General features: G+C 39.6%; 2 protein-coding genes across 22 annotated transcripts in view; both read left to right on the top strand.

Annotated features, from left to right (window-relative positions):
• SYTL2 (synaptotagmin like 2) overlaps positions 1-6,031 on the top strand; it is a 103,037-nt gene extending 97,006 nt beyond the window's left edge. For 12 of the 21 annotated variants that reach the window (XM_045818322.1, XM_045818318.1, XM_045818319.1 and 9 more), the window contains 3 exons: positions 1,740-1,839; positions 3,926-4,131; positions 4,951-5,825. In XM_045818322.1, coding sequence (XP_045674278.1) covers positions 1,740-1,839; positions 3,926-4,131; positions 4,951-5,096 — 452 coding nt within the window. In that variant the 3' untranslated portion in view covers positions 5,097-5,825. Of the gene's footprint in view, positions 1-1,739; positions 1,840-3,925; positions 4,132-4,950 lie in introns of all 21 variants that reach the window. The other 9 variants (XM_045818309.1, XM_045818308.1, XM_045818310.1 and 6 more) reach the window with 1 other exon arrangement.
• Positions 6,032-12,501: 6,470 nt separating this feature from the next.
• On the top strand, positions 12,502-14,860 carry CCDC89 (coiled-coil domain containing 89). The gene has a single exon (XM_045818099.1). The coding sequence runs from the start codon at positions 12,564-12,566 to the stop codon at positions 13,668-13,670; it is 1,107 nt and encodes a 368-aa protein (XP_045674055.1). The 5' UTR covers positions 12,502-12,563; the 3' UTR covers positions 13,671-14,860.
• The last annotated feature ends 386 nt before the right edge of the window (positions 14,861-15,246 follow it).

Raw genomic sequence — 15,246 nt, 5'->3', positions numbered from 1 at the left:
TCCCCCAGCTCCTGGTAAAGACCATTCTACTTTCTGTTTCTATAATCAAATTTTTTATTTTTGCCAGTCCAGTTTCCAGTCCTTATTTTAACTTTCATCTCACTCTCCCAAAAGTTTGTGTCTGCCCATTGTGAATGGCCTTTCCTGTATATAGAATTTGGACCTGCTGACAGTGCTGTGATAATAATGGAACCTGAATGTTGTTTTTCACGGGTGGGAATTGGAAGAATTCATATGAAACTCTAAGAAATTAAAAGTCAGTGGTCTTTCACTCTTAAGGTCTCATCAGGAGAGAAAGCTTTTTCCTGCTGATTACTAGTTGTAATCTTTCCTGAAGATTACTAATTCTTGATGTTAGGGCCTCAGGTCTGCAGCCCCATTAAGGAGCAAGAGACAGGCAGAAAATGAATGCCTGCCCCCCTCGAATTTCCCAAGCAAGTTCCCCGAGTTATTCTTCCTAAGAATCTGTATGAATGTTATGGCCCAAATCAGGGATTGCACATGCAAATGCTTTCAGCAACCATGCAGTGAAGCTGTGGGATGAAAGACATAATGGATGCTGGGGACAATGACAGAACTAGAGAAAGACATTTTAATTCAGTTTTTAAAAAAAGTTAGAGGGCAAGCAAACATATCTTTAGGCCAAACTGGCTGCCAAACCACTATCTTGTTACTTCTAGATCTTTCTAAAAGGCAGATTCTTTTGTATATAATTTGTATCCTATCATTTATGGTAAACATGCAGAGAAATTCTGCTAGTCTCTTTTCCCATCCCCTCACTGGCATTTCTTGGCAGTGGGCGCCAGGCGACTGTGTGCTGGGATGAACCTCACCCTGTCTGAGTTTTCAGTCATGTAGTTTCTCTTCTCTGTATTGTCGTGATCTTCTCCTCGGCCTTTCCAAGTCTTAGATGACGCCCTAGCTCCCCAGGTAGCTTTTCCTGACTATATTCCCCCTCACTGATCACATTATCTCCTAGAACAGTACAGTAATAACTTGGCATTTCATTCAGTTTTCCATTTTTATAGTTGTTATTGAATTACTCTCTCTAGATTAATGGTGAACATTTCCCAAGGGCATAGATTTCTTATACATCTGTATGGTTGACTGATTGGGTTAACTCATCCAGAAAAATATGGCAGTATTTCTCTGTCCAGGTGTACCCAGTCTAGACAAAAATGTTGGACCAAAACAACTTCCCAGTAATCCCATATCCATAATATTCACTATTACTTGTGTGTAATAAGTCTTATATAATGTGTAGCTTTTTACACTCTACTTTTAACAAGAAGAATAACTACACTTTAGCCAGTACCTGTTTTGGTTATTTTACAGTAACATGTTTAAAATACCTCCTGTCAGCCCCAATGGATATTGGTATCGGTGTTTGAAAGGTATATGCATTTCACGGAGATGTTTCAAATATAACTATAAATGGATGACTCACATACCTGATGTCTATAGTTGATCCTGTTGAGCCAAGCAAAATCCAAGAGGAATGATGTCATACTCTGTACTTGGAATCACATAAATTATTTTCATAGAGCTGCCTGAGCTCAGTACAGCCAGACTATAAAAGATATAGTTAAGGATGTACAGATCTAACCAATTAGGATCATGTATTCAAGCACTAGCTATATCTCTGGGCTAGGCCATTTTTGGATTGGCATCTTTAGATGCAGTGTTGCCAAGAGAGGACTGGTAGTAAAATTTTATTTTCTCCCTTTTTTCTATTATAGGTAAAAAGCTTCCTACAACTGGAGAAGTGCACATCTGGGTGAAGGAATGCCTTGACCTGCCAATGCTAAGGGGCAGCCATCTAAACTCTTTTGTTAAATGGTAATGGCATGGATCATTCTGCCTCCCTCAGTTCTTTCTGCAGCAGCCTGGCCTTTCCTGGTTGATTTTAGTTCTCTGTATCTGTGATGCTGAAACTCATCATCCACAGTTTAAATGAAATCACTTGAGACAGTGACTACATGAGCTAGGGGGATCTGTGACACAACCCCCTTAAGGCTTCATATAGTTTTAAAATCATAAAGATGAGAGGGCACATATAAAAATGAAACCAGAGACCACACACACACATATGCAATGCTTCCTAGGTGGGAACATTCCTGGTGGGAACAAGATTCAGTACTGAAGAATTTATGAATTTCTAACAGTGGGCTGTCTTACCCCTTGGCTCCTTAGTGAAGGACCTGTTTTGTGGCCCATTTGCAAAAGCCCTTTGGCATCAGCCTGAAAATATCTGGAAAATTATTTGCTAAAAGACCTCAGCTAATAGCTCATAAGAGCTTAAGACAATTTTGGTTCTTAAGTAGCAAAATTTTTTTTCTCTGTGAAACATGTAAATGCCTGGTATCTGGTAAATAGTAATTAGACATTAGCGTGCCATCCTAGCTCCCTCTGACTAATTTTATCTGTACAGATTCTACCAGAAATCCAACCGCAGCTTTTTAATTTTATGTGACATTATTTATGGTTTTCTCTATACATGTTCTTTTTAAAAAATTAAATTTATTGGGGTAACATTGGTTAATAACATTGTATAAGTTTCAAGTGTGCAATTCTATAATGCATCATCTGTATATTGCATTGTGTGTACTTCTAGTACCATCTTTTTGACTCTCTTTACCTTCCTCATCCTCTTTCCACTCCTCTTCACCTTTGGTAACTACTATACTATTGTCTGTGTCTATGAGTTTGTTTTTTTTTTGTTGTATGTTGCTTTATATCCCACATATAGGGATATCCCACATATGGGTTTGGATGTCTGTTTTATATCCCACATATGGGTGAAATTGTATGGTTCTTGTCCTTTTCCACCTGACTTATTTCACTTAGCATGATACACACTCAAGATCCATCCATGTTGTTGCAAGTAGCAGTATTTCATCATTTTCTATGGCTGAGTAGTATTTCACTGTATAAATGTGCTACATTTTCTTCATTCATCCATTGAAGGACCCTTGGGTTGTTTTCATGTCTTGGCCATTGTGAATAATGAACATAGCTGGCTGCAATAGACCTAGGGGTATGACACCACATATAAAAATTAACTTAAAATGGATTAAAGATTTGAATATAAGACCTGAAACAATAAAATACATAGAAAGAGCATTGGTACTAAACTTATGGGCCTTGGTCTCAGAGAGGTTTTATATACTTGACCCCAAAGGCAAGGGAAGTAAAACCAAAAACAAAGGAATGTCTACATCAAACTGAAAAGCTTCTACACAGCAAATAAACCATCAATAAAACAAAAAGGCCATGCATGCTTCACAGATACTAGCTGGTAAAGTTCCTCAGCTCAGGCCAGTCTCCTATTCTGAGACTAGTCTCAGACCTTCTTGCCTTTACAAGAGCCATGATAGGTTAAAGTTAATTCAGTGATTACCACAAATTAAATGTAAATGGTTGCAAATATATAATTTATCCCCAAAATCAAATCTAACAAATTGGAGAGGTTTATATTCTTTGTCAATTCTGTGCAAGACTAATTCCTTAGGCTATCACAGATAATTCAGCAATAGACTGTACTTCCAAATTTTAAAGGCATCCTCAAACAATTGCTACATAGTAAGTAATTACTAAATGCAGAATTGAACTAAGTTATTTGCTTAATGTGTAATTTTAATATTAATCTTATGAAGTAGGCATTACCATTCTGATCTTATAGATGAGGAAGCAAGTATCTGAGAGGTTAAGTAACTTTCCCTATAACACACAGCCACTAAGTGGCAGAGTCAGGATTCAAAGCAAGTCTAGTCCACTCTGATGCACAGTCTTTCCAATGGAATGCCCCCCATCCCATCAGCACGATTTCTCTACTCTATCCTCAGTAGCTGTGTTGAAGTGCATCGGAAGCATAAATGCTCACTATCTTATTCAAATGCTCTCACAATAATGTTTCCATTTGTAGTACCATCCTTCCAGATACAAGTAGGAAAAGTCGCCAGAAGACAAGAGCCGTAGGGAAAACCACCAACCCTGTCTTCAACCACACCATGGTGTATGACGGGTTCAGGCCTGAAGATCTCACGGAGGCCTGTGTGGAGCTTACTGTCTGGGACCATTACAAATTAACCAACCAGTTTTTGGGAGGTCTTCGGATTGGCTTTGGGACAGGTAATATTTGTTACATTTTTAATTTTCTCTGAGACAAATGCTTCTGGAGACACTAGAGATTTTTGCATTGCTTCTTCCCAGTGAGAGCAGATATTTTATTTCTGTTAAGGGTAATGAAGTAAATGAACCAGTGAAGGAATGTCAGGCTGTGTGTGCTAAGGGCTCAGGAAATAGAGATTACCAGGATGCTGAGTCTCTCCACATAGCATTTACCTTATTGGGGGGCGGGGGGGGGCAGAAAAGTCTTCGTCACCACTCTTCCCTGAAAAAAGAATGTATGACTCTTCATAGCTAAAAGTGTGCTGTGAATAATAATAGTAGCTAACATTTATGGAGCGCTAGTCACTGTTCTGAGTGCTTTATTTGCATTATTTCACTTAACCCTCACAATTCTATGAGGAGTTACTAATGTTATTTCCAGAATAATTGAGGTTTTAAAAAATTAGCAGAGCTAATAAGTGCCAGGGCCACGATTCAAAATTGAGTCTGTTCAACACTAAAGCTGTAACCACACTCCCTCAGGGTTCATCTAGTGTCACCTCCAACCCAGTGGGGGAATCCTTCCTACCACTCCCCTATGCCTGTGACAGATTGTCATCTAGCTCTTGAGTACTCTTCTCAGATGGTTAAACATTTCTTCCTTCTATTGGGTCCCAGATCTGCCCTCCTGGGGATGTTAAAACTCTTCCTAGCTGACTTCCATCGGTGGTTATAATTAAAGAGTGATTCCTCCCCATCCCCCAACAAACTATTCCTTTCTTAATGCAATGCTTCCTTGTTGTTTTGATTTTTTTTGTTTGTTTTTGTTTATTTTTTCAGGTAAAAGCTATGGTACTGAAGTGGATTGGATGGACTCTACTTCAGAGGAAGTTGCTCTCTGGGAAAAGATGGTGAATTCCCCCAACACTTGGATTGAAGCAACCCTGCCTCTCAGAATGCTGTTGATTGCTAAGATTTCCAAGTGAACTCAAAGTCCATTGGCTCCACCACTGAACACTACTAACCAGGTGGAATGTGGTCCTGAAAATCAGACTCTGTGAGCAGAGATCTTCACCTCCTATCTGTTGGCACTAATGAATGCCACACAGCATATTAAAGTCAACCTGCAGGTCCTCTTTGGTTACAAGGCCCAAGAGATTTAAACAATAACAAAATATGTAATGTATTTGTGACTCCAGTGTTAAAGAAGACATTTCAGAAAGCTAGGAAAATCCAACTGTTGCTTCACAGAAAAAGCTGCCAAAAAATTAAATGTGGGGTGTTGTTAATGGGCAAAGTTTCCAAGTTTGCCATCATGTGCTTCCACCCAGTCTTGTGCTCCATTTAGGAAAGCCTGCCTCTTGACCACTGAGATTCCTTGTAAGAAATGTGTAGGTTGTGGGAAAAAGTGACAAAAGGATGCTAATATGGGGGAGAGGAGGCAGAAAATCAGTGATGATAAAGAATTTTACCATAAGAAATCCATTTACTCTGTAATCTCTATTAAAACATGGAATTCCATGTTAAGGGAATGAGACTGAATTTTACTGCATGTATTTTGGGTCGAGAAACTGCTTTCCCTTTTCCCAGTGTTAAGTCTTGAATGTGCTTTGGTGCCACCCACTGGCCATAGGTGAAATTTATTTTTTGGCTTAATTTTCTCCTGGGGTAGGTCTTAAGCCTATACTTTTTAACAGAGTATGTAAAAAGCAAAACACCAAAAAAAAAGTTGCATATATAGATTGTTTTTCTTATAACTCTACTATATGAAAGCAGCATGAGAGTGGTCACTGACATGCTTTGCAACAAAGTTTTAATTAGAATGTAAATTGTTAAATTATATTGTACTTCCTATGTATGTATAATTTTCATAAAATATTTTGTAAAAACCCTTAGAATAAATTATTATGATTCAAATGTATTTTCAAATTAATTTAACTTTTTATTTTAAATGAAATACTTTATATTATGAATCCTAAATGCTAAATTCCCTAGCAAGGCTAAAGAAATTCTGCTAGGCTAATATTTCTCCAGTCTTTACTGCAGCTCTGGACATTATTTCCTCCAAGTGGGCAGTCTTAGCTATTTTATTCAGAGTTTTTACTTTTAAAAAGCAGTTGAAAAGCTTTGAAAATAAACTAACACTTATTCTTGACAAGTTTTCCACAGAGACATTTTTGGACCATATTAACATACAGGGCACCATTCTCCCTTGGGAGTCAACTAGGTTGCCTTTCTCAAAATGAGAACTGATTCCCTGTGGGCTAGAAGAAGCCTGGATGGTGGGGGAGTGTAAGATCTTATAACAGGCAATTAACAAATGTCATTGAAAACAACTAGCGTGCTTGCCTCCTCCCCCAAACAGATATTAGAACCTTCTACACACTTACCAATAAGAGCAACTAACCTGGACCAACTCCTTTCCCATTGTCTGGCAAGGTCTTTTAGGGAGGTGTGTAGTCTATCTTTATTTCCTCCTCCTGTGCTGACCTTGGGGAGGGGCAAGGTGAGCTGAGTGGAGGCACACCTCCAAGGTTACCCGGAACATTAGCAGAATTGCAAATCCTGTTCCAGCTCCTGCCACTTCAGAGCTGCACAAGCTACTTTCTCAGCCTTTCTTTCAGATACCAGCCACCTCCCAGCAGCCAGCCAGCTCAGAAGCACTAATGAGATTGGTTCTAGTATATCCCCATCTCGAACTAGGACTCCCTGCTTCCTTGAATAACTAGAGTAATAGAAACACCCTCCTTGTGCCTGCCACAGCACTTTCTGGCTGCCTCCAGACATCAAGGAGATTTCATGTCTCTTTTCTTTTTCTGAAAAAGAAAATATAAAGCACAACCTTAAATCTCACCTGGCTACAAAAGGAAGGCTAAATGGGACTTTCACGCATTACAAAGTGTGGGCAACCTGAATTCTTTAGTGGACTCACATTGACAGACTTGAGCCAGTGAGACTTGTAAGCAAAGTTCCCACTAAAACTTTAATAAATATTTTTTAAAAACTGGAGGTATCTCCTTGAACTGCATGTCTTAGGGCTTTTTCCCTCCATCATTTTTATTTTTTAAATTCAAAAAACCCTATTAGAAATCAGCCCAAAAGGGAGAATTTATTAGAAATACATCATTAGCCCTCAGAATTAAAAATGTATTGCGGGAACCTAGGTTATTTTGGGGACATACAGGCTGGGACCAGAAACTTAGATACTATCTCTGAGGGTGCGAGAGAGCCTTACAATCTCTTGGCTGAAAGTACTTCTCTTTTCTAGGTTCAGTTTGAGAGATATCTGGGAGACACTGGCCAGGCTTGGGGTCATGTCCCCACCTATTGAACCACTCACGTGGCCACGTAGAGCAAGATCTTATGATTGACCCCGCCTGGAATTGAGTCCACCTTGTGGCCAGGGAGAAGTGATCCATTATCAGAAGAATGGCGTGCTGTATAGACATGGGTCCTGCAGGAATCAAGAGGCTGTAATTTATGTCTCCCTCAAGTGAAAACACTTCCAAATTCTGTTATTGAAAAAAATGAAGTAATATTTCATATTCACTGCTGACTCCAGAGAGGCCTAAATTTCCCATTCACCATGATTGCTGGAGCTTCTAAGTAGGCGAGGAGGATCCTAGGAACCCCATGACCTGTTCACATGGCCTAGGAATCCACCAAAAGTATGATTACTGTCAGCCTCAGCTAAATTCTTCCATAGATACGTAGCTGTGTGTACCAAGGAACTTGCTTGGACTCCCTTACACATCTGCCATCCAAATTCACCACGCAAGTAAAAACCCTGAACATCTGCCTTCATCCGTATTCTCACTCGCATTCTGCTTTGGGACTGCTCTCCCATCTCTTCTGTCTCCACTCCCTCCCAGGCTTATTCATTAATTTCACTAGTTTGTTTCACAAAATAAATGCCCCCACATGTTTGATCCAATCACAGTCTGTTCCTTCTACTTTTTTGGAACTTGTTCCAAAAGACCTGATTCTCCTTCAGCTTCACAAGAAGACTCACTCTACCACATTGAGTAGCTCAGTCAGGATGCGGGATCAGACTTCAGATCATCGCTTGCTAACCTTTATTCTTTGAGAGGAGTGATGTGTCTGATTTATTCACAATTATGTTAGCAATTATCACCGAATTGCTGTTTTTCTATTATTTGTCTCATCATTAGGCTGTAATCATCTTAAGAGCTGGACTGTAACCTTGGACAGAATAGTTTCTTGGTATGTGAATTGAATGAATGAATGAATGAGCAAATGAATGAAGTATGAACTAAAAATCATTGGCTTTGGTATCAAAAAGATCTGGGTTTGCACAATGGAATACTACTCAGCCATAAAAAAGGAGAAAATTTTACCCTTTGCAACAGTATGGATGGACCTGGAGAACATTATGCTAAGTGAAATAAACCAGGCAGAGAAAGACAAATACCATATGATTTCATTCATATGTGTAATCTGATGAGCAGACTGAAGTAAGAAGGAAAATGAGGACAGACTCATAGATGGAGAATAGGATGACAGCTAGTTGGGGCAAGGTGGGGGAGGTTAAACGGTGGAAGCATTGAGCAAAAAGGAAAAAGGACTCATGGACATGGACAACAGTGTGCTGATTGCTGGGGAGAGGCAGGTATAAGGGGACTAAAAGGTAATGTAAAAAAATGCAATGAAGATTAAATTAAGGAAAGAAAGAGAAAAGATCTGGGTTTGAATCTGGCTCTATCACCTGCTCTCTGGATAAGCTGGAGCAACTTGCTTAACCTTTCTGTACCATAGTTTCTTTGTTCCCTGTAAACTCTAAAATGTGAATAATGGTGCATATCTTTCAAAAAGATTGTTAGATATAGTTAAGTGAGAGAAGATGTACAAATGCCTAGTACTGTGTAGGATGTATAGAAGAACTCTAATAGTAGTTTTTGAAAAAAAGAAACATTGCTGGTATGGCTCTGTGGTTGGAATGTCTGTTGTCCTGTGCACTGAAAGGCTGCAGGTTCCATTCCCAGCCAGGGCACGTGCCTAGGCAGTGGATAAAAATAAAATTAAATTAAAAAAGAGATAGACATTAAAAGACCTAAAGGCAAATGGAGGGGCCTCACTGGTCACCACTAAGGAGAACACTGACCAAGGTTCATTATTCCTTGGACCTCTGAGAAGGGAATATACTGGTTACTTTGGAGATCAAAAGTAGCTGGGGGAAAAAAAATGGTAGAACAAAGGAAACAACCCAGTAGAGAGGAACTTCTGGTAGAGAGGAACCAAAAGCCATCATTACTGAATTATAGGTTCTTTGAAGAGCTATGGTATCTAATGTATTAATGTATACTTTGCATCTATCCCCACTCTGTACATTGCAAATGTTTGTTGAATAAATCAATGAGTAAATACTGGTTAGGATCTTGTGGGATTCTTAGCCTTGACAAGTAATCTATGGACTTAATGTTATTTAAAATAATTTTAACAGAAGAAATATAAAATAATTTAAATGTGGAAACTCTATTTAATCAACAAATAACATTGAACATCCACTATAGGCAAGAGACTTAGGCAGAAGGAGGAGGGAAAACATCCACAGCTCATCCTCAAGAAACAACTGCTGTTAAAATTTTGAATATTTTCCCAGTCTTCTTCTTTTTATTTTTCACATATTCTGTGAGTTCACTAAACTATATCAGATCATATAAGGTAATTGGCAAATAAAATTTTCAATTATGTATGACCCTTGTATTTTAACGAAGAGGACTATTCTAATTTTCTAATCGCTTGCCTCAACTTTACAAGTTCCATTTCAGTCTATAAAGTTGAAATTCAAGGAAAGGTGAAGAAGAGAAAGGGAAAAGTTACAAATGTTTATTTTTTAAAAGATTTTATTTACTTACCATATACCATAGACAGAGGGGATGGGAGGAAGAAAGAGAGGGAGAGAAACATCAATGTGTGGGTGCCTCTCACATGGTTGCCACTGGGGACCTGGCCCGCAACCCAGGCATGTGCAAGGGTCACAGGGAATCATACTAGTGACCCTTTGGTTCACAGGCAGGTGCTCAGCCCACTGAGCCACACCAGCCAGGGCACAAATATGTTTAATTCGTACTTTTTTAAAGTCTTCAGAACCCACTTTCATACAACCTCCATATTTTATAATGTAAGTAGTTACAAAAATTTCAGTTCAGGAAATATCCTCAGTCCTCAACCTTGCGTTTCCTCTCGAGACAAGAGATTCGAGGCTTGGGACATGACAGCCTGATCTTTGAGACCAAAGGGGAATCTGAAACTCTTCTCTCAGATCTGTTTTGCTCTCAGTGAAATCTGAACTGTAAAAAATCCATCCAACATCTATACTAACACCCAGGCCTTTTCCTTATCATTTTGACTTGAGAGATAAAATCTGACACCAGAGACAGTGGTCAGATCATAGGAATTGTCAACATTCTATGTTCAGCTTTCATAGCATTAAGATCATTCAGTTTTTTCTTAACATAAGCATTTCCATGCCATTAAATTGCCTATAAACAAGATAATGTTTAATGGTTGGATAATATTGTTACATGAAAATATCATAATTTTGTTAATATTTTCTCTTTGGAGACATTTAGGTTTTCAACTTTAGTTGTTATAAAGCACACTACAATGAAAAGCTTTGTGTAAAAATTTTTCTTTCAGATAATATTCTGAGCAAAGATCTCTCCAGAAGGGCAATCATTAGACCAAAAAAACACAAAAATGTTCTAAGTTCTCAGTACATGCTGTCATCTGACTTCCACCAAGAGTATAAGACAATACCTATCTCACTACATGTTTGCCAGTCCTGAGGAGTCTGAAAATAGAAGGGAAACTTAATAATTTGGTAGATTAAATACTAATTTTAACTTGTATTTATTGGGTCATTGATGGGGTTCAATTCTTTACCATTTCTGTCCCCGTATCTGTGAACCTAATTGTTGATTTCTCTTGTAAGATGTTAAATAGCTTTATTGGCTTTCACAGGCTCTCTATAAATATACAAATCTGTTGTCTGTTTTATTTATGATGGATAATTTCTCAAGTTGATTTTTGCTTTCAACACACATTTATCTGAGTTTTCCCAATGTGCCAGGCACTGGTCTAGTCATCGTGGATAAAACACATGTAGTCTCCTAATGATCTCGGGGTTTAATAGGGGAGGCAGGCAGGTAAACAGTGAGTGCAATAAGGTTTTGACACATTGATTAGAAGTACAAAAAGGCTGCGCTGGATGCACTAAAAGAGGTGAGTGATCAATTCTACATATCAATTCTACATATTGGGGCCAGGAAAGGCTTCACAGAGACAATTCTTAACTGTCAAATACTGAACTGCTAGAGAGTAACAAGGGACAAGGGAGGCAAAGGCCTTCCAGGCAAAGGGAACCTACAGACAAGGCCAGAGAGCTGGTTGGTTAAGGGAACACCAATAGTTGGTTCCGGGATAGGGAGTAAAACGTCAGGCAAATCCAAAGAAAGGAGAGACTGGAAAGACCTCAGAGGTCACATAATATTTAAAATTATACACAACTTCAGATGTTCAACAAAGTCAAAGTAGACTTTTCCTTACTTGTCTTTTACATAATGTTTAAGCTATGAAAGTCCTTCCTAACCCAGAACTTTTATGGTTACCTTTATTTTCTTCTAGTTTCTACTTAATACTTTGATTTTTACTCTTTACATTTACTATTTAATTCATCTGGAATGGACTTTGATATATGAATGGTAAACCTCATTTGGATATTTTCTCCTGTTTTAAGGTTTATCATATCTACATCAAGTTTCCTTCTGTAACCTTATTTTGGTAAAGGTAAAAACAGGGAGTGATGAATATCTAACAAAGAGCATTTATTCACACCTGGGGACAATGCTAAGGAAAACAACAACAAAAAAAATTCATTGGGAGTTTGCTCTTTTACTGAACCGTGCCAAACATTACAGATGCAAACTCACAGCCAATCAGGGTCCTGGCTCTCAGAGTCCCACTGCTACTCTGAATTTATAGATTGCAGGTTTTTAAGGAACCAGCTGTGTTTCCAAAGACAGTAATTTATTCTAATGACAGTTGAAGTGTGGAGAGGAAGGAGGAATAGTCACAGCCAGCTTGATTTGTTTAGTCCTACCAGAAATTAGGTGGAGTCAAGTTTCCTGCCCCGACGCTAGCTGGAAATGGAGGGGGCGGGCCAGAGTCTGTGCAGTAAAGGCCAGCTATGAGCAGAGAGCTGTGATTGGTTAGAAAGGCAAGCATAACCTGACAGGATTGGTTCTAGGCTCTCCCAGCTGTTGTTACTTCAAAGCAGTCTGAAGGCCTGTCCACCAATCACAGGGCTCCTTATTGGAAGAAGCTGCGGCTGGAGATTGCCAGGAGCCCCTAGCAACACTGCGGCTTTCGAAATCTGAGGGGGAAAGACCGTGGAGTCAGCGGACAGTGGAAAAGAGCGCCTGCGTCTGAGGATGAGCGGGCTGTCAGGATGGATGGACACCCCACCCTCTGAAGAACACTTAGATTCACAAAACAAAAAACTGGAAAACCAAGAAGAGGAGATAGGATTTAAGGAACTGGACGGTCTGAGGGAAGCCTTGGCAAACCTCCGGGGGCTGTCGGACGAGGAGAAGAGTGAGAAAGCGAGGCTTTGCTCCCGCATCCACGAGCAGTCCCAGCTCATCTGCATCCTGAAGCGGAGGTCAGATGAGGCTCTGGAGCGCTGTCAGGTCCTGGAGTTGCTCAATGCAGAGCTGGAGGAGAAGAGGATGCTGGAGACCGAGAAGCTAAAGGCCAAGAGTGAGCTTGCCCAGAAGCTGGAGGAACGCTTTATGACCCTGGCAGCCAACCATGAGTTGATGATCCGCTTCAAGGACGAACACAAGAGTCAGAACATCAAGCTGAGAGAGGAGAATGAGAAGCTGAGGCTGGAGAACAGCAACCTCTTCAGCCAAGCGCTGAAGGACAAGGAGACTAAAGTCCTGCAGCTCACCGCCCGAAGCAAGGCCCTGGCTGAAGAGCTGCAGACTCTGAAAGAGAGGTGTGCCCAAGAGACCAGCAGGTCACAGGCCCGAGAGAAGGAGCTGCTGGAGCTGCAGAGCCAGCAGGCAAGCGCCCACGCGAAGGAGACAGAGCAGCTGCGCAGCCAGCTGCAGAACCTCAAGCAGCAGCACCAGCAGGCCACAGCGCAGATGGCAAAGGCCGAGGAGGCCCACAGCAGCCTGAGCCAGGAGCTGCAGGCCAGGCTGCAGACGGTCACTCGGGAGAAAGAGGAGCTGCTGCAGCTGTCCATGGAGAGGGGCAAGGTGCTTCAGAGCAAGCAAGCAGAGATCTGCCAGCTTGAGGAGAAGTTGGAGACTGCAGATGTGGCCAGGAGACAAGCGCTAGAGCGGTTTGAGCAAGAGGCAGTGGCTGTGGACAGTAACTTAAGAGTCCGGGAACTTCAGCGCAGGGTGGATGGGATCCAGAAGGCCTACGACGAGCTCAGGCTACAGTCAGAAGCCTTCAAAAAGCACAGTCTGGATCTTTTAAGCAAGGAGAGAGAACTCAATGCCAAACTCCGCCATCTCTTCCCATAAGGAAGCTTCTGCTTCCTCTGGCCTCCAATGTAGAATTCAAATATTTGTGCCTTAGCATTATGGCAAGAGTAAAGATGGTTTTGCATTTTTAAAAAAATATTTTTAAGCACAAAAGGCACCTCAAAGAAAAGCTGTTTTACTATTATATTGTTGTTGTTGACTTGTAAGGCTAATACTAAGTTTCAGTCATACCGCTTAGAAAACATGTCATTTACCAGATTGCGTTCTGTGCCTTTGAAATCTTCCTAAGTGTGCTATCAGTATCCCTACCTCTCCTATAATATACTATTTATTCTCAACCCAGATATTTTCATATAGCCTATGATTTTAAATTAGCAGCTCCTATAGATTTAAGTAAATATTAAATGTGCAATCAGATGTGCTATTGTGAAAGAAAAATTAGTATAATGAGCCCTTGTAGATAGGTAGATTTTTAGTCTCCTATAGTTGAAATGGTAAGCTATAATAGTGAACAACATAATAATAGCATGGACAACTTGCAGAAAGTGTCTGATTTTGCAACAGGCCAAACAATTGCTTGCATCACTAGCTTTACAACAGTATCCTTCTTATTTTATTTGCACTAATTTGGAAAACACAGATTGACATCATTAAGCAAATTTTATTATAGTCCTTCTGTATTAGCAATAAGATTCAAATAAGTGCAATCAACTAGTTTTGATTTTTTTCTTGTGAGCTTAGATCGCATTCCATTTTTTGTTTTTTTCTCCTTAATAAAAACAGGATTTAGAGATACAAGAAGGCAAAAACGTCAGCAGTTTCATTTAATAGTGTACCCTATACTAATAGAAAGAAGGCCCCAATTTGGGATAACAAGTCATAGCAGACTGGATAGATACATATAGAAACTGATAGTGATTTTTTTTATTAGCACATGGGTTTTTTTGCAATTAGCTTTTTCCCTTTTTGAAACTTCTAAACAGAGTGTGTATATGTATACTTAAGCATTTTTATAGGAATACCTAAATATATAGTTATAAAAACAAAATAGTTACATATTTATATAAAGTTCTTAAAGAGGTAGTTATTAAAAATACACCTTATGCTTCCTCATTTCCCTGTATTTAGATGATATATAAACATTATTAAGAATACCTCTCAAAACAAATTGTAATGTAGTGTGTTGCTCACACATTTGGTGTCAGGAGTGCCAAGAGTTACCTAATGGTTTGGATTCATTAAAAAATATTTCTTGGTACCTTCATTGTTTTATTTTATTTTTTACTTTTTGGTAATTTTTTAAATATATCTTATTGATTATGCTATTACAGTTGTCCCATTTTTTTCTCACCTTTATTCCCCTCTGTCCTATACCCCTCTCCCACCATCATTCCCCCACCTTAGTTCATGTCCATGGGTCATAAATATAAGTTCTTTGGCTTCTCCATTTCCCATACTATTCTTAACCTCCCCCTGTCTATTTTGTACCTATCATTTATGCTTCTTATTCCCTGTAACTTTTCCCCCATTCTCCCCTCTCCCCCTCCCCACTGAGAACCTTCCATGTGATCTCTATTTCTGTGAATCTGTTCCTGTTCTAGTTGTTTGCTTAGTT

Source organism: Phyllostomus hastatus, unplaced genomic scaffold (genome assembly GCF_019186645.2).
Source record: "Phyllostomus hastatus isolate PE091 unplaced genomic scaffold, TTU_PhHast_1.1 phas_scaffold_317, whole genome shotgun sequence".
Classification (NCBI taxonomy): domain Eukaryota; kingdom Metazoa; phylum Chordata; class Mammalia; order Chiroptera; family Phyllostomidae; genus Phyllostomus; species Phyllostomus hastatus.
This window is presented reverse-complemented; position numbering and strand designations above follow the sequence as displayed.